Raw genomic sequence first — 22,386 nt, 5'->3', positions numbered from 1 at the left:
GTACTGTCATTTAACATAAGACAAAATTTAAGACCAGACTTTAACTGTTTCCAAATGGTTTTGTGTATGTTTCTGCTGAAACCTTTAACCATTATCTAGCACCAGAATTCTTAAGCAACAAATATGCACACTGCGTCCCTTTAATTTTGCGCTCCGACATTTTTCCGCCGAATGCTCGGTATCATACATTAATCATGGTAACATATGATAAATACTTAATGACTTTGAGAGCAAAAGGATCCTGGGCAAATTGCAAGTACAAATGATTTTAAGCATTTATACACAGAAAACTCAATCCCGTGGGGAAATGACTGTAGATGATGCAGTAGCAAAAATAGACTCAGATTATAACTTTAATTCTAATCTCTGAAAAAACTATTCATCCTTTGAAAAAATCTCACAAAAACTAAATATGAGCTTTACCAAGGAAAAAAATTCTCCACACACAGTAGAAACCTGAACCTAAGTACATGTGGGAAATGCAGAATCCTGCACTGAAACAAAACAGAAGGGGCTTAAAAGTCTTCTCTCTAATCCTAGCACGTGTTAGGCTTTTTTTTCTGGAAAAGACATAACATAATGCAAAAAGTAACTTAGTTTAAGCATCACTTTCTTCGAGTCCTACAAATGCACACAACCTCCCACGGGACGTGTGAGCGGCCGAGGAGCGCACGTGACCCATGAAACACTCCGGGTCGAGGACTCGGGTGACACTCCGAGCACTTTGCAAGCCCAGGGCAGCTGATGTCTCCGCTGGACCCACTGACTTCAGCTTTCCCTCTCAGAAAGAAAATGGCTCATTTTGGGGCAGGCTGCGGGAAAGGGGAGACATCTATTTTGAAGGAGAATTCGGCAACAAAAATGAAAAATTAAGAATTTTAGTCCTTCTTCTAAGTTGCTGTATTTTTTCATTTAAAGATTATTGGAGCATTAAAGTTAACAGAGACGCCTATGAAATAACTTAATACTTAGGCATTTTACCTTTTAAAGTCATTACGCCTATATGGTATGGTGCAATTTACAATAAATTAAAAGAAACACCTTCAGTGATATAGCAATAATTTATTGTTTTGCATAAGAAGGTAAGATCGGATTTCAGGTAAGACATCAACCGAGGACCTGATGGCAAATTCAAGTATCGAGCTTGGTACAATATTAAAAAATACTACCATTTGTATGACTATGGCAAACAGCTAAAACACAATAAAAACATCTGGACTTGACTGTCAAAACATACAGTTCTCTAAAAACCCACACAGCGCAACCTGAATATGTGGAATATTGGAGACACGTTTAGTCGTTTTCGTTCCCAAATTCTTAGGAGTCAAAGGAACAGTCGCCTCCCCCCGCCTTGGTACCCCAGAACAATTCAGCCCACGGGCGCAGCGTCCATCACGGCAGCAGGCTCCTGTCCCGTTGAAACTGATGGCCTGAGACATTTTTCTGCCTTGGCCCACTGTCATCTCTGCCCGCCTCGTGGAGGCCAGCGGCTTTCATTTTATTTATTTATTGAAGCTTACACTGCAATAACGTCAATTTTCAAGAGCAACCTAGTAATTTAATTAAACCTATTTCTCACTCCTCCAAGAGTCTGTGCACATTTTACTCTGCTGGTTGGATTTATGTTTTTGTGATTCCCTTTCTTTTTGCAGGTGTTACAGTTCAGGAATTAGCTCCTGGCTCGGAGACGGGGCAGGCAGCCATCCGTCTGGGAAACTCCTGCCAGGACTGTGCTGAGGATCAGAGGGTCAGTGTCGCTGCGAACGCCGCGCGCTGCCGCCCAGCACAGCAAACCTGCTGTAGAAGGTCCTCCTAGACCACACCGACCCAGGAATGGGAATTAAATTAATTTCAAAAGGACAGGAAGAACAGCCTGCGGGACAGCCAGAACTGTTCCTAACAGGGAGCGTGCAGATTATTCTAGCATCTATTTCTTAAAGAGAAAAGCAGGTCCCTTACGTGAGCGCTATTGTACATGAATGATCTGAGACAGCCCAGGTCAGAAGCAGCGTTAAGAGTGTTTCAGTGAGGACTAAAGCCCCTCTTGTTGGAAATGGCCAGGTCCTGAGAGGTGCCGAGTGCCCGCTCCGTTTGGGTTGGCTGCAAGAGATGGCGAGGGCACTCGGCGACTCGCAGGCAAAGGCAAACAGACCCGCTCAATTCCAGATCCCCTGAAAAATATTTTCAGTAATTAAAAAAAAAAAAAATAGAAAACGTTTCCTCAACTCACATAATCTCCATGCAATTAATTTAATCAACAAATTTCTATTTACGTTACAAAAAAAGTTTAAGTCCACCAGGAAAATGGTGAAATTTGACAAAAAGTTACATTACAGCCGTTCAAGCAGAGCATGTATCCGTACTGGGATCCAGTACATCTGTAACTCTTGCATAAACATTTCCAGACTCCTTGGGATTTTGCTGCTGTTGCTTGCCTTTCATTTATTTTATACGACTCTAAGCCAAATGCAATGACCCACACGTTAAATACGCATTTAGAATAAAACTGCAAAATCTGATGGCTTTATCAGCATATGAACTGAAATAAAATATTTACATGGAATGTTGAGCTCCATTTACGGAGACGGGGTTTCAAATTACAGACGTAGTAATCTCCTTAGTAAATGATCACATTGACAAGAAATTTAAAAACTTAACATCCCTTTTCAACCCTTTCATAAATATATAAAGTTTCACTAAATTCTTTTTTCTTTAAACAAGACAGCTATATTCTCTTTACAGATTAACATGAAATAACGGTTTCCTGTTTGAGTGCCACAGATGTGATGGTCTGAAGTCAGCAAGTTCCTACACACATTCCGTACTTAGAAGACATATTCACAACACAACACACAGGTGTTACTGGGTCTTTACAGATGTACTCATTTCCTGCATATCAGTAGTAAATAAAGAAAAATACCAAATTATCTATATTAAAAATACATAATCTAATATACATGTGCTGACACCGACACATCAAATTTTACAGTGAGGTTTCCAACCGTGTCTGACCAGTGACAAGGATACTTTTTACAGTGAAGTCTACAGCAATAATTCATTTTTGGGTGGAGACAAAATAGCTGTTACACTACTACGAAGCATCACTACACACTAAACAATAAAAAGAATTCATCTCTTGCAACGGCTTCCCACATCTCCAAAGTTTCCTCACTAATTGTTTGAAAATTTCTGATGGGAAAACTGTTCTAAAGGATGCCAAAAATGTCTGAAATCAATTTAAAGGAAAAAAAAAAGTTACTCTCTACTTTGTTGCTATTCATATCACTTTGCCACTGATTTTACAGAAGACTAATCCCAAAGACTTTGAAGTTATATACATAGAAACTCACATTTTCCCCTATTTAAATAAATATTCCCGTGAGTTTTCTTTGTTGTGCCACAAAGCATGCGTGAAAACACGTTTAATCCATGCATGCTCACAGCAGAGTATTTCACAATTAAGCCACTGAATACATCTTTCTTTCCATGACTATGTAAGTGCAAAGGAATACTAAAATCACTGTACATTTAAGACAAGGTTCACATCTAGAAAAGTAAAAACATTTATCTTGATATGTAATTAAAACTATGATGTCTTCCTCGTAAAAATGTTGGTCACTTTTGCCTGATTCAGTTCTCTCAAGCACTTAAAGGGTAATAACTTCCAAGTGCTGATGTGCTCTTTATGGCAGCGGTTACGCTTAAAACCATCAAAGTGCTGATCTCCAGTGTTAATTAGTATCTTCTGCAAACTCTCCGTTAAAAAAGCTTACCTTGGAAATACACAGGTGATGATAAAGAGGTGCCTGGCAGTTTTGTTACGCTAGCATTAGCTCACTTTATGGAGCATAGTAAGACTTCGGTTTAATCTGACTGTTCTGCCCCAAAATTGTGGGCTGGAGGATTGAAGACCCAGGAAAACAAGAGCGGTTCCAAGTGCATGAGGAGTGAACCTGCTGCTCGGGTAGAGCGAGAAGCCCTCCTACCAAGGAAAGTAGCAAACGGCCATCCAGTAAAGCCTAACCGTGCCCCAGATTTCGCTGCTGAGACAACAGCAGATGTTTTGTCCATTTAAGACGTTACGAATGTAGCCAGCTGACGGGAACCCAGAAGGTCTCGGTCTCCAACCTGTCAAAAGTTGTTTTAAGCTCACTGTAAGCTGTAGCGAGGTCATCGTTGACTATCACTTTATCGAAAAGGTGGCCGTACTGGCTCTCCATCACGTGGGCAGATTTAATCATTTCGTGAAAATCTTCTTCCTAGTAAGATCAGCGCAAGGCACGGTCAGCCCACAGCAACATCACATCAACGCGGTGGTAAACGCAAAGCTACTTGCTTATTTCTCATCTCATCAGGAGATGGAAACTGAACTTTTAATTAAAAAAAAAAATAGAAATTACCATTACACGTGAGCTCAGAGAGCATTCTCACGAGTAGACTTTGCTCAACAGGCAATTCTTTCATCTCTCCCCTTGCAGTGACACAATTAGTCACTGCACGGTAATCACAGAGACATTTTCTGTTAGCAGTACCAGTGGAAAACGTTTCTAGCTGTTTATTTTGATGATACATTTAGAGTTTCGTTACTTAAGTCTCAGCTTGCTATTAGCATACAATATACTACAGTGCAGCCTTTATTCTTTGAAGAGCTTGGCAGGAGCTGCCTTCCTACGCCTGGTCTGACCTGGCTCAGGGGATTTCTCTTCATGTTTGGGGAGGGAACAAATCTTAGGAATTTCATTGCTTAACTCTGAGGGATGAAACCCGTCCTAACTAAGCAAGGTCCTGAAGGTTGCTCTTAAGAATGAATCATAGAATCATAGACTAGTTTATCACTCCAGTCTTCAAAAAGGGCAGGAAGGAGGACCCAGGGAACTACAGACCGGTTAGTCTCACCTCCGTCCCTGGGAAGGTAATGGAGCAACTCATTCTGGACGTCATATCCAAGCACGTTCAAGAGCAGGAAGTTACTGGAAGTGGTCAACATGGATTTACCAAGGGTAAATCACACTTGACCAATCTCATAGCCTTCTATGATGTTATAACTGGTTGGCTAGATGAGGACAGAGCAGCGGATGTCATCTACCTTGACTTCAGCAAGGCTTTTGACACTGTCTCTCATAACATCCACCTTAGGAAACTGAGCAAGTGTGGACTAGACGAGGGGACAGTGAGGTGGACTGAGAGCTGGCTGTGTGACAGGACTCAGAGGGTTGCGATTAATGGAGCAGGGTCGAGTTGGAGGCCTGTAACCAGTGGTGTCCCCCAGGGGTCAATACTTGGACCAGTATTGTTTAATGTATTCATCAACGACCTGGACGAAGGAACAGAGTGTATCCTCAGCAAGTTCGCTGTGATACCAAACTGGGTGGGGTGGCTGACACCCCAGAGGGCCGTGCTGCCATCCACCGTGACCTAGACAGGCTGGAGAGCTGGGTAGAGAAGAACCTAATGAGGTTCAACAAGGACAAGTGTAGGGTCCTGCACCTGGGGAGGAAGAATGTCAGGCACCAGTATAGGTTAGGGGTGGACCTGCTGGAAAGCAGCTCTGAAGAAAAGGAGCTGGGGGTCTTGGTAGACAGTAAATTATCCATGAGCAAGCAATGTGCCCGTGGTGCCAAGAAGGCCAACGGAATTCTGGGCTGCACAGGGAAAAGTGTGGCCAGCAGGTCAAGGGAGGTCATTCTCCCCCTCTGCTGTGCACTGGTGAGACCACAACTGGATTATTGTGTCCAGTTTTGGGCTCCCCGGTTCAAGAGAGACAGGGAACTACTGGAGAGAGTCCAGCGTAGGGCAACAAAGATGATGGAGGGATTGGAGCATCTCCCTTCTGAGGAAAGGCTGAGGGAGCTGGGACTCTTTAGCCTGGAGAAGAGAAGGCTGAGGGGAGACCTTATTAATGTTTACAAGTGTCTAAAGGGTGGGTTTAAGGAGGATGGAGCCAGACACTTTTCAGTGGCTCCCAGTAACAGGACGAGGGGTAACGGGCACAAGCTGGAACATAGGGAGTTCCGATCAAATATGAGAAAAAACTGCTTTATGGTGAGGGTGACCGTGCACTGGAACAGGCTGCCCAGGGAGGTTGTGGAGTCCCCTTCTCTGGAGACTTTCAACACCCACCTGGATGCAGTCCTGAGTAATGTGCTCTAGGCAATCCTGCTTTGGCAGGGGAGTTGGACTAGATGATCTCTAGAGGTCCCTTCCAACTCTGAAAAATTCTGTGATTCCATGATTCCATTTTGGTCTGAAGGGACCTTTAAAGGCCATCCAGTCCAACCCCCCTGCCATGGGCAGGGACACCTTCAACTAGATCATGTTGCTCAGAGCCCCGTTCAACCTGACCTGGAACGTTTCCGGGGATGGGGCATGAACTCTTCTTACATTTTATATACCATAGAATGTATTCTTATAGCCATTATTTCCAAACTATTTCAAACGCAAATTCTACAGAGATACAGCCTGTGATTATACACGTGACTCAGTTTGAAACAAAATCTAAAAAATCCTAACTAACATCTGAATGAGAGAAAATGATGCACACCGTAAATATAGATAAAAGGTCTAATGATAATCAGCTTTGCTTTAGCTTCAATTACAATATGATTTCATCATATTTCAAGGAAGTAAATAAGTTACTCTTGGGTAATCCGACCAATATTTTTTTCTGATTATTGGCAAAAAGCAGCATTTGTTATTTGCTTTGATTTTTCTCCTTCTTTCTTACAGTGTCCATTTCTCTATAACATTTTTAAAAATTGTTTCTTTTATTCACAAATATGGTCTTTTTATTAGAGTAGCATTTACCTTTTTAATAGATGCTTTATATTTGGGCTTTCTTCTAAATTTAGACCAAATAATGCACTTGATAAAACAGGGAAATTCTTATACTTGAACAGAAAGAGCTAAGCCCACATAGAAGTTTTTTTAAGGAAATCCACAGCATTATTTCTCATAAAAATATACTTGCATTGTGGGGGTTCCTCAATGGCATAAAATCAGGGGACCATGGAAATGTAGATACCCATGAGCATATTAAACAATGAAAACACCACAGTAAATCTGTGATGTGAGAGAGGCTGGGAAACAAGAAGATAGTATGTGTAAGCCCTGACAAGGACTGTTGATGACATCCAGGGATCACCTTTATTTTCAAGGGAAGCCACTACAGCAAAACTCTGAACAAGTTCTCGTGTTTTACCATGTCTATATATACTTACTGTAAAGGGTTTTGCAGTTCCCTTATCATCTTTACTTGAAATAATCTTGGCATTTTTTCTGGTCTCTCTCAAACGGTCAAGCGACGGAGGCTTTATAAATATAACAAATGGTTTAAATTCATACGTCCGTAAGTGTTTCACTGTCTGGGAAGAGGAAAGGTTTTAATTAATTAGTTTATTTTGCACAATGGAATTTACGGTTATAAAAGAAACTCTCCACTAACCAAAATAAACCCATAAGGCACCTCTAGAACGCTATTTTTCATTTCCTGCCACCCCACCCTGGCGACTGGCATTGATTCATGGAAGGAGAATTTTCAGGCGAATGGGAAGAAAACTCTCCATTTCCACACATGCTGCTGGTGAAGCCCATCAGTCCAGCCAAGGCTGGGCTGGGCACTGCAGCGCCACGGGCAGCGGGGGGATGGAGGGGAGGAAAAGCTCAACACATTTTAGCAGGACTAACACGTTCTGTACCCATGAAAAGTAGTGGGAAAAGGGAAAACGGTCACAACAGGTCAATGATTTGTTCTCTTCAATACTGTGTCTCCACCACATAACTCCCGCTGCTCACTCTTCCTGAATCAGTCGAGTGATGCTATGTATGGAGTTAGAGATAGAGATGGTTAGAGACAGAGAGAGTTAGAGATAGGTCTACAATTCAGATTGCACACAGGGTGAAGCAGGGATGGGATGGCTGGCAGCTTTCTGTCCTCTTCACACTGCCACGGCCCACAGGAAAATGGTGTGTCGGAGACCGGGATCCCAGGATGGCTCACAAGCCTGGCTCCCCGAGAGAGTTTACTGCTCCACTGGAATCCAGGGCCGTGCTGGACGGCCGGTGGTCTGGCAGAGCAGCCTGGCAGTACCAGCCCCAGGAACCCCTTCCCAGCTCCCCTCCTCCCCTGTGCGGGGTCTGGCTTCCCCGGCTGCTCCCCGGCCAGCGCAGCCCCTGCCCCGCTCCTCGGGCACAGCCCCGCCGCCGAACCTGCCCCAGGAACTGTTCACACGCTGCCAGGGTTCAGAAGTCACAGGCTGGCCACCCTTGGAGAAGAAATACTTTGGCTGGCTTTAAACAAACTAGTCCAGCTCCTGGAAGCACTGTGGTTATTAGGAGCATAAAAATTCCCAGCGGAGCTGTTCAGCAGGGTTGAAAGACAAGGTCAATGCAAGAACAAATGGTTTAGAGAGGAATGTTCTTAACAATTATCCAGCCAACATCACATTTAGTGCGTTCCTTGACTCGTGTCCACCCTGCACGGAAACCTTTTCCATGAACAGTCTGGTTAAACGTGTCAGAGTTGCTGGAACTGGGTGGTAGCTCTGAGCCGTTCTGAAATTGAAGTTTCGGAGAGAAACTCTAATGCAAACCAGCAGAAAGATGAATCGAAATATAGGAGCATTTTGTAATTAAATCTTTGGTATTACACTGCAGGCTTTCAATTGACTTAATTACGAAGCTGAATACTTGCCAATATGTATTGAAGTTTCCTTCCCCTCCTCCTTTCAGAGATTCTTGCTGTGATAAAGGTACCCAGCAAGCCCACTCTACGGTCATTCAGTGTGGAATAAAATACACCTTTTTAGAAACCCTTTTTTTTCTGGAATCCCGATATGCAATGCGGGGCGCTGCGAGAGTCCAAAAGACGTGCTTACTTACATGAGGCTGCACGTCCAACAGACAAACTTTGTTTTTAGCTAGAACAGATCGGACAGAATCCAAACTTGTACCATAGTAGTTGTTCTTATACTCGCCGTACTCGATAAACCTGTGGCAGAAGGTGAAAACAACTGGAATCATTCCCATTTTCTCCAGAAAAAAACTTATCAGTTTGGTTGGTGAGATCTAATTCAGGAGCAAAAATATTTTACTTTACATGAGAGTTTTACCATGTTTTATAAAGGAAATGCTGTCAAGTACTTCAGCATGTCAATTTTAAGAAATCTTCTACTTTACCACTTTCAAATCAGTAACACCTGCTTGTATTACAGTTAAAGAGAAAAAAGTACTGTACTCCAACAGCCCACTAATGTTTTCCATCACCTCTTTTTCTGAACTAATGCAATGCAATAAAACAGTGGATAAGCTAAACAATAGAAACTACTGAAATTTCATTGCACACTACAGAATATCCAAATTCTCTGTCTCAGAAGAGGAGGAGGAGCGACGATGGTGCTAATGGAACCAAGGCGGCTGGTTATGCGCTATAAAAGTAGAAGCGCTATTTGCCAAAAAAGCAAAGCACAGTTTGAAGTTTCAATAAAACCCGCAGCTTTGTGTCTAATACACTTTTGCCCTCTGAAACACTGGGGGAGAATTTCAAGCTACGGTATTTTACAGGCTGCTGGAGAGCACGATGCTACCATTGTCTCCATTTTCCTTTAATTTCTGGCAGGTTTACAGGCAGGGGCTTCACTGTAGATCTCTAAATTCAAAAGCAGAGGAAGTGCCTGGCCTGAAAGAGAGCAGAACTACGCAAACATTGACTCAGGCACGTTCGCAGCACTTCCCGCCCCCCCTCCTCGAGCTGCAACGCTTTATTGCTATGGCAGATGATGCCCTGTTAAAAGAGTGCTCCCTCATCCATTTCAGTGTCTTCTGGATGAGCCGAAGTACTGGGAACACTTGCAAGCTCAGAAACAGTCGCGTTTGCACATGCTGCTTTTTTTTCTCTGTGTTTTTGCTATCTGCTTTGAACTGTTTATATATGAAAATGTAATTTTAACACATCTTCAAATCACTGCAACTTATATCCACTTTGACTTATTATCTAAAATTACAAACAGTCCCATTTTATAACAAAGCCATTGTTTTAACTGCGGTTCTAGTTAAAATCTCTTCAGCATACTTGTTATTCTGTACGTCTGTCTCAAACAAGTGCTTGGAAATGAAAATGTATTCGACACCGTCACTTTCTTGGCTTCTCCTTGGTCGGGTAGTGTCTGCAGTTTCATGAAATGAAAAAAAAAAATTAAAAAAAAAAAGAGGAAGAGAAGCACAAAACAATATAATGCAAACCAGCTCAGGGAGCACTGTGAAGCACACAACCCTTGTGCAATACTAAGCGTAACGGTTCCCTCCGTTCTGACAAACACGAGGCTGCTCTGGGTCCGGGAGGCGGCACACAGGCACAGGACAGGATTGAGTTTTAAAAGTGTGCAGGAAAAAAAACCTACTGGACAAGTATCAGATTATCCTTTTTATTAACTAGTGGAAAAATCCAATAAAATGAGGACAGCTGAATAATAAAAGGAGCAGCAGTCCATAACAATTACCCCAACCTTGCCACTTGTTAAACTTATTAGCATACGAGGCCATAAAGGGAAACAAAAGCTCATCAACCTGATTTATAAAACGTTACGTTCATTAACAACACTAGCAGCTATGGTATGTGAAGCATGATAATAAAAAAATGGGGGGTGTGTTTTATGTTTTAATGCTTTTCTTTTTCCGGTGATCAAACCCAAATTCCTTTTTCTTTCCGTAGCCTTGTAGTATTTGCACGTCTTACTTTCCTTCGAGTACGAGGTACAAAGGTTTTGCTTACAAATGAAACTTATTTGGGGGGGTGCCACTTATGGGTAACGAACTCATTCGAAAGTCCTGTTTAGTACAAGCTGTACGTTACAGCATCCCGCGTGCACACAACCTGCTTGCAGAAACAGCGTCCTGAGTGCCATTTGGTATCACGCTCTTCGTGGGTTGACATGAAGAGGAACACGTCCAAGACAAGAACCCCCCAGTTTTCCCTCCAACTCTTGACTTACTGAATTTCAGGGAGAGGGATTTCTTTACGTGTTTGTTTTAAATTATAACCACAAATTTGGAAGAGAAAAGAGAGAAGGCAGCTTGATGAATACTGGCAATTTTTAGAGAAATATTTTTGGGCAAATGATTGCATATGTTTCAGTGTGTTAAATATTTGGGAACATCTGGCTTATTTTGTTGTTGTTTTCAATACACAGCTGAAGAAAATATGTGCAAATGAAATGACTTGCCAAAACCAAATGTATTCATTCTTCTACCTAGTAAACTCATTCGTATATATACTTTATAGAATACCTGTACTTGCAAAAAACCTGTGACGGTATCTCCCAAACCAAGAATGTTTGACCCATATTTTTAAGGATCCCCACAGGAGGCACAACTACAAGTAGAAAGCAAAACAAGGAACGCAAGTCTAACTAAAACCGTCAAGTCCTTAAAGAAACCCCAATAAAGTATCGTAGAAGTTAATACAGACAGAACGATGTTATTCAAGTTATACAAAGTAACACTACCTGGTCAGACAGGGGGAAAGATGGAAAAAAAAATAAATCCCCAAATCAACTTTTTAAAAGTTAATCAAAGGGATTTAATGAATTTATTCACAGGATTAAACTGCTTATCATCAGTCTTCATTTTTCAGCCTGTCTAATATAGAAAGGCCATTTTGCTGAAAGCAAGCATTGGTAACGGGGTGGGTTTCACTGCTTTACAGCCAAACCCGGGGTGTTCTTCAGCTGAGTTTCATTTACTAAACCTCGCTGACATCAATCACGTTAAACTCGTACTAAAAGTCTACTGCAATGCCTCTGAGCCAAAACGTCCTATCTGTTTAATCAATGCTATTTAAAATACAACTGCAGCAGCACTTTTAAAAATTAGAAAAGTAATTTGGATGCCAGGCATCCATTTAGGGACCCAAATCTGAAAGTGCCTTAAGGTAATGCAATAATAAGGGATAGTAATGCAAGTATAGCATTAGGAGAACAGAAGTGTATTTTTACTTACGTGGCACTGTTACCCCGTAATGCTGGGTGTCGCTGATCAGCAATTTCCGTTTAAGCTCATTCAGTCCAACCCCTACAGGACCTGAAAGAAAAAAATCGTGCTGTTTCCCAGCAGCCGGTTCTCTCTTGTCTTCAGGTATAAGTACGCTCCGAGGTAAGACTACGTAGCATACAGCTATAATATATATTGGCTTTTAATCAGAGTCATTTGGAAACGCCCATGGTTATACCCTCTCCTAGAATACACAGCGCTGACAAATTTCAGGGGATGTAGTTGGCAGTTACTCTGCTCTGACTTTACTACGGAGGAAAAATCAGTGTAAGAGTTAACAGCAAAGCTAGCTTTCTTTTCTCCAGCAGCTACCCACAACAAACACCATCCTCAGCACTACTGCAGACCCCCGCACCCTAACTTGCAGCTTTCCAGCACAAAAACTAGCTTGGCTTTTCATTTTGCCAGAATATCCCCAGCTCACAGACTGGAGGACCCCAGCTGGCATGCGCAAAGTCCCCCCCAAAGCCTCTGCACTCCATGTGTCACCACGGCCTTCTCCTTACTCCCTCCAGCTGCCGCATCCCTTCTCTGCACCAGAGTCGCTGGAGGAGCCCCGCTCCCACCTTCTCCCCATGCCCTGGGAGCACTGTGCTCCTTCCCAGCTGCAGGAACACCGCCCGGCCTCAGGCTGGCTCCAGCTGTCAGCATCCACCTTTTGACTGGGCCGTGGTGACATTGCACGGGGAGAGGAAGGGCGGGCAGCACTCCCCAGGTCACAACCCCTTTGGGATGTTTGGGTTTCTTTCTTTCTTTCTTTCTTGTTGATTTTCTTTTAAACTATGCTTGCTCGTCTCCTGCCTGCTGCCTGAACTGGTCCAAAGCAAATGTTTCCTTCTTCACGCGGCTGCCAAAGAGAGACCACTCTTGGAAAGAGGATGGCAGGAAGAAACAAAGACTGCACGGAACTTTTTTTGACCCGTCTCCTCCACCTCCATTTGAGTACTACTGTCCTAGAAGCTACTGAGCTTCCTCTTGTTTTTCAGGCTGTCCCTAACTCTCAGCCATTTGCCAGAGGTGCTTTAGGTCTCTGAGGGCTCTCTGTCTCAAAGGCTCCATGGGCAGTCGCTGCCGGTCCCCAGGAGCCCGTTGCACGGGGCTCCAGCCTGCCTGGCCCCTCTGGTGGTGGGGCCGTGGTGTCATGTGTGCATGTGTGTGTGGAGGGAGCTCAGCTCCGCGCGCTCGTGCATCTTTTATATAAAGAAGGCGCGGTGCAGTGGCTTCATTTCTGCAGAGCCAGGTCAACAGCAGAATGCAGAGGAGAGCGAGTCATTGGAACCGTATCCCAAATAATACAAAGATAATACATGTCGTTTTAAGGAAAATTCTTGCTCTTCTAGTAAAAGCGACACATTAATGCACGAAGTGCTTTTTAACAGAGGCATTTTGGACATGAGAAATACAAAACCTAATGAACATTTTAATGAAATAGTGATATGTTGGTTAATGACTAGCGAGAGTCTGGTATCAAAAAGCAAAGACTGATGCTTCAGCACCTTCAGGTGCCGATTTGTAAAAACGACTACCCGCCACGCCTGAAGTTAGAACCACACAATGATGAAAAGCAAACGCTCGCTACTTTGCTGCTATCCCCAGACTACAGTCTCTCTGTAAAATCTTAGGATTTCTGCATTTATAATTTTTATATGTTTACATAAGTTAAACACACAACTACATTTCAAGCTCCTTCCCTGACCCGCCTGTAAATTAATCTATCAGTATGTATAAATGTTTATTTAATATGGTGTACAGCAGCCTCTACTGGCGCATGTCTGCAGAGGAAAGCAATGTGTCATGTAGATAATGGCATTTCTTTTGTTCTTATTTTTTTAAAAAACATTTTTCCTTTTTTAATAGTATAGCTATTTAAGGCAAATATGGATTTTTATAGGAAAAGTAATTAAAATTCTTAATATATCCTAGCAAAGTAGAATGAAACAAGTGGAAATCAATTAAAAAAAAAACCAAACAAAACAAACAAAACATTGTCTTCCTTTCAAGCAAAAGATTTTCCCCATCAAATCTACAAAAATACTATTTCCTCTGTCTACATGTTGTCAAATCAACATTATGCTTTTAGCTCTATTTATATATAAAGAATCCAGGCTTCGCTTCCTGCAACAGATGCTTTGGAAACATAGATCCAATCTGTTTCCAGACCACAACCTCACTATTACTCTGTCTCCCCTTCCAGAGTACCATTTAAAAATCATCTTTAAATTTAACTACTAGAAGGTGTAGATTCTTCTTTTTCAGTGCTGTCTTCGCAGAATTCTCCTAACTGTAGCATATGGACGCTGGAGGCTGATTCCTAATTAGCAATGCCATCCATCATGCCGATTTTTACACTATATCTCCCAAGTGCAAGGCACACTTCTATTCCAAACATTCTCTTCATTCTGATGCAACACAGAAAGGTGACCGTTTCTAATAATGATGAACCTGAACACGGTTTGAACTCAAGAAGAGAATTAAGCATCGGGATTGAAAAGGACAATTTCTTGTAGTAAAATGCCAGGTATGTGGGATCCATGACTGCCGCATAGTTTTGGTTTACTATACATCACCCCAGGCAGCAATATTTAGAGTTACGGTGTCAGATTTAGAGATATTTTGTTTTGTTTCTTTTTAAGGAACATTTATGTTGCTTGCTGTTGCCTGTTGAGTCACATAAGATAAGCAATGGTCAAGTCTTGCACAAATGGGCTGTACTGCCTACCTCACCTTATTGAGGGACACTTGCAGAATTAAACCACCAATCATTAAAACTTGCATTAAATTTTGCCCCATTCAGACATGTCTGAAGAAAGCTTAAGAAACTGTTTGATGTAAATCCATGTCTCAGGATTAACCCAACCAGCCATTCTCCACCTGCAGATATACACACTGACCTCCCAGAACTCTATTTGAAAGAAAAAAAAAAACAACAAGGAAGTAAGTGGTCTTTCAGAAAAGGTTTTGGGAGTTAGGTGAGAACGTGCCTGCTGGGATCATAAAGACCCTGTACAAAACATGGCTTGACAGAGGTTCTGTGGCTCAGTTACTCCTTTTCTAGTACAACTGATCACTATTGATCACCGTAATGCAATGCCAGCACACGCACGTCTGTAACTGTAACTCAATGAGATATGCAGTAGGAACCTCATTTTTTTGTGTCACAGTAAATTACAACTAGAAGTGGGAGTGTACTTCTAGATTTGCTGTTCACTGAAGCAGGATCAGTGATTTTATCCCGCTGTTCTCATGGGCAAGGCTAGCCAATATAGTGCAGCCTACATATGCATTCCTGAGCCATGCTCACCTACCCGTGCCTTCAACCAGGAAGGATTAATGAAGGTAGCAATTCTAGGTCTCTTGTGTCATTGTCCAGATGGTGTATGGCCATGGTAGGCTATTTCTTGAACTACTGCTGTAGATCTATTAAGTCTCTGCAGGCCACTCCTGAACACATGTTGAAGGTGAGTCAGGAGGTGTAGAAAGCTAAAAGCCACTTCCATTTCATCCTCCCCAGCTCTGAGACAGACCTGGCCTCCACATAGCTCCATGGTAAAACCAGAGGTGATAGATTTCTTTTAAATGTAAGCAATATAACAATAGAGAACTTTTCCAGTCCCAGATTCTTTCTCTTCGCAGAGGTGACCAGAAGGACACCATTGTGGGGAGTACTGACAGCATAATTCAGAGACAGTGAGTCTTTTCTGATTGTCTCACATACCAATAATGACTGCTCCTTTGTGGTTACGCACCTCTGGTCCTCGCTTCCACCACTGCCCACTTGGGACAGATGGATCACCATGGGTGACCGCAGCACCCGAAAGGCTTTGCATGCCTGTGGTGGTAACCCTGCATGCACATACCTGCGTGGGGACACGCTCGTGGTTTGTTACTGCTGACCTTGCTTCATCCTCGCACTGCCCCTTAAGAAAGCTCTAACTTAGCTGATACTACACCGCGTAAAGTTATATCATGTGGCACATTCATTCTCACTTTTAGGAAATAAAATTTGTGCTAGTCTGGCCCTCACAGCAGAGGCCCTTGTGAGCAGGACCTCATTAATGTAAATGAAAATTCTAGTGTCTAAGTAATACGTTTCATATTAAAATATTCTGCCTTTGCCTGATAGGGCTGCAAGGTATCATGCTTAGGATGCAGGATGTATATCTGAAGAAAGACTTCAAGGATTTGTTGGCAGCCTGGGAACAGTAAGTTATCAGAAGACGACTGGTGACATGATACCAGATAATTTTGTTTTTAGCAGACTCATCATATTTATAACAACTAAAAGCACAGCAGAAGCATCTGTATCATTACCGCTTCAGATGATCTGTTATTTCAGCCCCAAGGATGTGCAGGACTTTACTGATGAACGTACATTTGCAGACAAGGTAAAATCTTCACAAACTAATACATCTAGCTGAACTTGAGACTAGTATATATCACACTACAGGGCGCTAAAAATTACTGTGTATGCAATTTGCATTCTTTAAATTAGACTAGGCCAATTTAAAATGAAGCCAAAAGACATTTCCACTTTAAAGTTGTCAAACTCCCTCCCCCTAAAAAAGGGCAAAACAAACCCTACAAAAACCTTCCAAGAGTAAATTATACATTTAGGCCTAGCAAAACACAACAGACATTTAATGTCCCCACCAATTACAGCTATAAATGAATTATCTGTCCCTTTGTTTCCCGGTACTAATATCCCAATTATATTTGACGGATTATATTGAAGGCTGATACTGGCAGACAAAAAGCTTTTTAAATGTGTTCGCTTCTACTATACCTGTGTTGCTTAGCTCTGCTAGTTTTTCCACATTTTGCCCAAGACATTTTTATGGTATTGGCCAGACTTAAGCTGCTCTTAATATCCAGAGAAAAACATTAGAATTACTGAAGTCTGCAATAAATTTCTGAACTGCTTTTGTTACTGAAAAAGCACACTTTCTTCATTTGATTTATTACAACAAAAATCAAATGAAATCTCTAGGTATTCCTTAGATCAGACATATGCAATTTGTTATAAAAAGTCTACTTATCGCACTTTTGCGCTGCACTCTGTTGATGTAAGTGTAAAATCAACTCAACCATGTTATTACTTGTTGTATATAGCCCACAATCTCACAGTGATCACACTAGTAGGTGGCTGAATTTTAGTGCTCGAGAGTGACAAAACTGTTTATTAAAAACTAAATTTAATGTTCCCTTGGAATGAGTGATATAAAAACACAGCTACTCAACAGTTCGTAACAGTCCCTGATAGAGGGTCATATTTCTCTGCTCTGCTGCTTTCCGAATGGAGGAAACTTTACTAATGAAGCATCAACCTATGTGCTACTGCAAAAGAAACAATAAGCAATGAGACATTACTCATCGGTACTCCAATGGTTACCTTCAAAAAATTTAAGATCATGTACTTTCTCTTTTTTTAGGAAACTGAAGCAATGCATTTTGGTTAGATAATAAATTCTGTGGAGAATCCCCGGCAGCAACAGATTATAGAAGAGCAGAAAACTGACTAAGGAGGACATCTTGAGCCTTCTGCAGCTATGCTTACATCTGTTCTTGGCCTACAGAAGTCTGTCTCTCATCCACCTTCCTCTCTATTGCCTATTTACTTATTCTAACACGGTAGATGGCTTTGTTTCTTTCCACTGTCTTGGCTGACCAAAGGTATTTATTCTGTTCTTTTTTTTTTTCCTTTTTCAACATTGATATATTGATTGATCTCTAATAGCAGAACACCAAATTAATTCTTTTGAGTTTTAGTACTGCTTGATTGCCAGGTGCAGACTAGTAACCACGGCACCTACATTTTAATGTCATCTCCTTTTGTTTTAGCAAAGGCTTTAAACATGGTCTCCTAAGGCATCCTTATATGCAAGTTGGGACATCCTGTCTAGACGGATGGATAGGGGAAAAACTGGGTGGGCGATCATGTTCAAAGGGTTGGGGTTGTTGGTCTGTACTCTACTGGGCGACTGATTACAAGTGAAGTTCCTCAGGGCTCTGCCCTAAGGAACACACTCTGTTTAATATCTGCATCAGTAACTTGGAGGAGACCACAGAATGGGCCCTCATCAATTTTGCAGGTGCCAAAATAGGTGATGCAAGTGACTTGCTCAAGGCCAGTGTTTCTATTCAGAGGGACCTTGATATGGTACAGGCATGGGCTGGCAGAACTTTGTGAAATTTGATGAGAACAAATACAAAGTCCTGCATCTGGGATAGACCAAGCCCCACAGCAGTACATGCTCAGTACTGACTGGCTGGGGAGCAGCCTGGATAAAAAGGACCTCGGGGTCCACGTGGGCAGCGAACACGAGTCCACAGCACACGCTGGCAGCAACAAAGGCTAACAGAAGACTGGCCTGCATCAGCAGAGCCTAGCCTGTAAATAGAGGGAAATTATTCTTGCCCTTTACTCATCACTTGTTAGACCCTGTGAGCGTAGAGATATGGTTTAGTGATAGCTTTTGTCAGTGTTCAGTTGATGGTTGGACTCAACGATCTGAAAGGTCCCTTCCAACCTAGACAATTCTATGATTCTAGGATTCTGTGAATAGAATGGGCCCTGCACTACAATATAGATGTTGATAAACCAGAGCAAAGCCAGCAGAGGGCCTCCAAGATGGTCGGGAGCTGAAGCACACGACCTGTGAGGAGAGACTGAGGGAACTGCGCTTGTCTAGCTCACAGAAGAGATGGCTTCAGGGGGACATACCAGCACCCCTCCGATACCCGTTGAGAAGATGGAGGCCACCTCTTTACTGAGGTGTGTGGTGGGAAGACAAGATAAGATGCGGTGGGAAGACAGGTTCACAAAGTTGTCATCAGCAATCTGCTCTGAATTCTGTGTTAATCCTGTTGAGTGGGAGGCTGGACCAGGTGACCTCCTGAGATCCCTTTCAATCGAAATGATTTTGTGGTAAGCACTGCGCTAATAGCAGTCCTCTGTTTTACCCGTTCAAAAATAAAGAAAACAACTTACCAACCAAAACTACAAGCCTGTATTTGTCATTAGGTTGTCGTCTATATTTTGCAACTTCTTCATATGTTGGGATATCTGCTGTATCATACTGATCACTCTTCTTGCATTCATACATAGATTTGTTTGTTTTTTTATCTTTTCTGCTAAGACGAAAGCTTCTTCTAAAACCAGCTGCAATAAGAACAGGATTTTTTCAAAGTAAGAAAATAAGTCGTCTCAAAGTATTTGAAAACAGTCTCTTCCAAACATTTGAGGACTGGTGCATGGAATAAAAAAATAGATTGTGTGTCTAATAAGCCAGGTCATTAGAACAATATTTTCCCACAGTTTTAAACTATACCAGGTGCCTATTTAAACTGCAAAATTAAGATTATCAATAAAATTATAACAGTAGCAACAACAAACTATAAAATATAATAACAATAAGTTGTTAACATATTTAGTTAATTCAAGTGTCTTATACATTAGTTTATATACACACAAGAAATTCATGCAGCCTGGACTCTCATACCACACAATGCATTTCTATTAAATCATCACGGCACACAGACATCAAATACAACATATGGCAGAAACACATCCGGTGTTGAAAGGGTTAATGAGAGCAATTGCTCCTTGAGCAATTTTTTTTTTCTTAGCTCCTTGCTGGTAGCATAAAAAAGTACACAAAACCATTCCTGAAGATGTTTAAAAGTAAAACCAAACACTGTTAGTTAAATTCCAAACCACCATGAAACATCTTAGACAATACAGTACCCATATTACGGATATGTCAGCATGAAATTAGAAGTTAATATTCCTATTAAATTTGCGTTTACAACTGCATCAACAGTGTGAATTCTACAGTGCCTACTAGAAGACTGGAAATTTCACCCAGCTTTTAAGTACTATGAAAGAGAGAATCATAGGCATTTTCAAGCAGAATAGCACAAAAAAACCCCTTCTACGCTATATGTTAAAAACCAGTTTACTCCTCTGTTAATGATTACTTTACAGTTTTTCAAATAAACCCTCTACATTGCATTATATTACATTTTACTGGTATCTCTATGGCACCACTTTTGTTCTAGAAGGAGCTACAGGAAGGACTGCATAGAAGGACTGCAAAGCTTATTTCATTATTTAGGGGAAATAAAGTAAAACACAAACCACACTTTAAATACTGGAAAAATCCCAACACCCTTTTTTTTTCCCCCCAGAACACTTCATAGGACAGTAAACACGTGTAAACTTTTAGTGACCCCAGATTTTTCAGCAATATGTTTTCATAAACTTGTAAAAGCACTTATGTTTAGGTGTTTGAGAAGTAATCACATTACAATTTTTTCTTCAAACATAGTACCTGGCAAATTCAAGACTCAGTTCTGCAAATATTTATAACCAGATCTGAAGTGAAATCCTGTAAGGCTTAGTTACAGGCTTAGCATTTTGCACACACACAGTTCCACTTAGCATAAATCCTTGCAGAACCTGGATCACAGAGGATGTTAACCAAGTTATTTTACTGGTGTGAGCCCCTATGCCTATGGGAATCTACAACACATGCAGACAAGCAAAAAGGGAAGAAAAATTTGAGAATACAGTGATGTCAACCCATTCACATTCAAAATATGAACAAGTAAAATGAAAGTCAATGAGAAAGGTGAAGAGCTGGCATCCTCAAACCAGGATAACAGAAAAGGATGGTGACATTTCCATTCTCCAATGAGAAGGACACGGACTGAGACAGAAAAGGGACCAAAATATGCGATATGAAAACATAACGAAATAATCCGAGTTATGTTATTATTCAACGAACACTAACACTGAGGTGACTGCAGCCAGGAAAGCCCTGACAGAGCGCCGACAGCTGTGAGCGCACACACTCAAGGGAGGGCCCAGGAGATCTTCTCTGCCCCAGGGTGAAGTCCATCATGACATGAGGATGATTTCTTGCTACATAACTACACCTAACCATATAGGCAGTTATATAAAGAAACGTTAGAAGTAACATTGGCAATACAGACACATGAAGTTTCCTGAAGCCTCATCTAAAAGGCTCCACATTTAAAAAAAAAAAAAATCAGTTGCCCTAAAAGCAAGCTGAAAATGGCTCTGATTTTTTTTTCTGGATAATCATTTTATGGGGGGGGGAAAAAAAGAAAGAAAAAGAAAGAATAATTCTTCACCATCTGCTACTAAATGGTTTACAGAATAAAGAGCTTTGTCACAAAACCCAGAATCCACATATCTGGAAAAGGTAAAAAGTAAGGGTAGCGATCAAATGAAGCTAAACCAACCGTCTCCATTCCAGTTCGCTGTTGACCTTACAAATACCAAGAGCTCTGGGCCTCTGCGTAGCTGTCTCAGAGCAACATTACCAACAGCTTTTTAACCTCAGCTTACATGTCCAACTGCGGAATCTTTAGGAAAAATATCCTTTCTGCAAAATCTTCATACGAATTTAATCTCTGGTGTTGCGTTTTAGTAAGACCAATTGTAACTTGTTCCTCTTTTCTCCATCCATTTTATTCAGATTTCATTACCAAACTACCCTGCGGTGGGTTATTTAAGAATTTTCATTCCTTATTCTCTCAAAAGAGGAAAAAAACCCCGGATTTTTTTTTTTTTTTAATCAAATAGGAGAAAATCTTTTGGTGCTGTCTTCAGGCTGATTCATCGCTTGTCACTTTCATAGGCTGCATATAAAGCATCACAAAGACTCGGGTGATGCAGTTCCACTGCTAACATGGGTCTCCTTGATTAAAACAGTTGATATTTCTGTGACTGAAACCCACTGGTCAAATGAAAACAGTAATATTGTCCTGTATATTAAGACGGTTCAACAAGAAGTTCACCTAGGACTTCGACATTACAGAAAAGCTATTATATTAATTAAAAAGAACAAACACACACGTGAGCCAGAGATAACGAAGCAGATCTCCTGTGCGGCTGATCTCTCTGCAGTGTGCTGGTGAAGACGCTCTGTAAAACTACCGAATATTAAAAACCTGTGATGCGCTGATTGCTGTGCCACTTTAAGACTATTGTGAATCTGAAAGTTGTTTTAACTGTTCCTCCCAGCACATCTGAATAGCCCTATAGGGAAACCCAAGAAAGCTTGCTTTTAGCAGCTTTCAAAACCAAGGAAAACGTAGAGTACAGAGAGAAAGGATGAGACTGTTTCAAATATATCCAACATTTTTATGACAGCGCTACTGCATTCCTGGAAACATGATTCTCCCTCTCTCACATCTGCCATTATACATCCTCGCATATGCAGCTTAACTTTACTACCTTCAGAAGCTATTTCATAAAGAAGCATTAATAAATATTTTTTACTGAACTCTGCATTTATAATTGCACTATAAGTTGGG

General features: G+C 41.5%; 1 protein-coding gene across 9 annotated transcripts in view; it reads right to left on the bottom strand.

Annotated features, from left to right (window-relative positions):
• Positions 1-1,046: 1,046 nt before the first annotated feature.
• Positions 1,047-22,386, bottom strand: part of MPP7 (MAGUK p55 scaffold protein 7) — a 156,395-nt gene continuing 135,055 nt past the window's right edge. For 8 of the 9 annotated variants that reach the window (XM_074574387.1, XM_074574388.1, XM_074574391.1 and 5 more), the window contains 6 exons: positions 19,031-19,201; positions 11,992-12,072; positions 10,067-10,160; positions 8,878-8,986; positions 7,218-7,361; positions 1,047-4,259 (listed from right to left, as the gene is read on the bottom strand). In XM_074574387.1, coding sequence (XP_074430488.1) covers positions 4,080-4,259; positions 7,218-7,361; positions 8,878-8,986; positions 10,067-10,160; positions 11,992-12,072; positions 19,031-19,201 — 779 coding nt within the window. In that variant the 3' untranslated portion in view covers positions 1,047-4,079. Of the gene's footprint in view, positions 4,260-7,217; positions 7,362-8,877; positions 8,987-10,066; positions 10,161-11,991; positions 12,073-19,030; positions 19,202-22,386 lie in introns of those variants that run through there. The other variant, XM_074574395.1, reaches the window with a different exon arrangement.

The sequence above is a fragment of the Larus michahellis genome, chromosome 2 (assembly GCF_964199755.1).
Source record: "Larus michahellis chromosome 2, bLarMic1.1, whole genome shotgun sequence".
Taxonomy (NCBI): Eukaryota; Metazoa; Chordata; class Aves; order Charadriiformes; family Laridae; genus Larus; species Larus michahellis.
The sequence above is the reverse complement of the archived record's forward strand: the minus strand, read 5'-3'. Positions and strand labels throughout refer to the sequence as shown.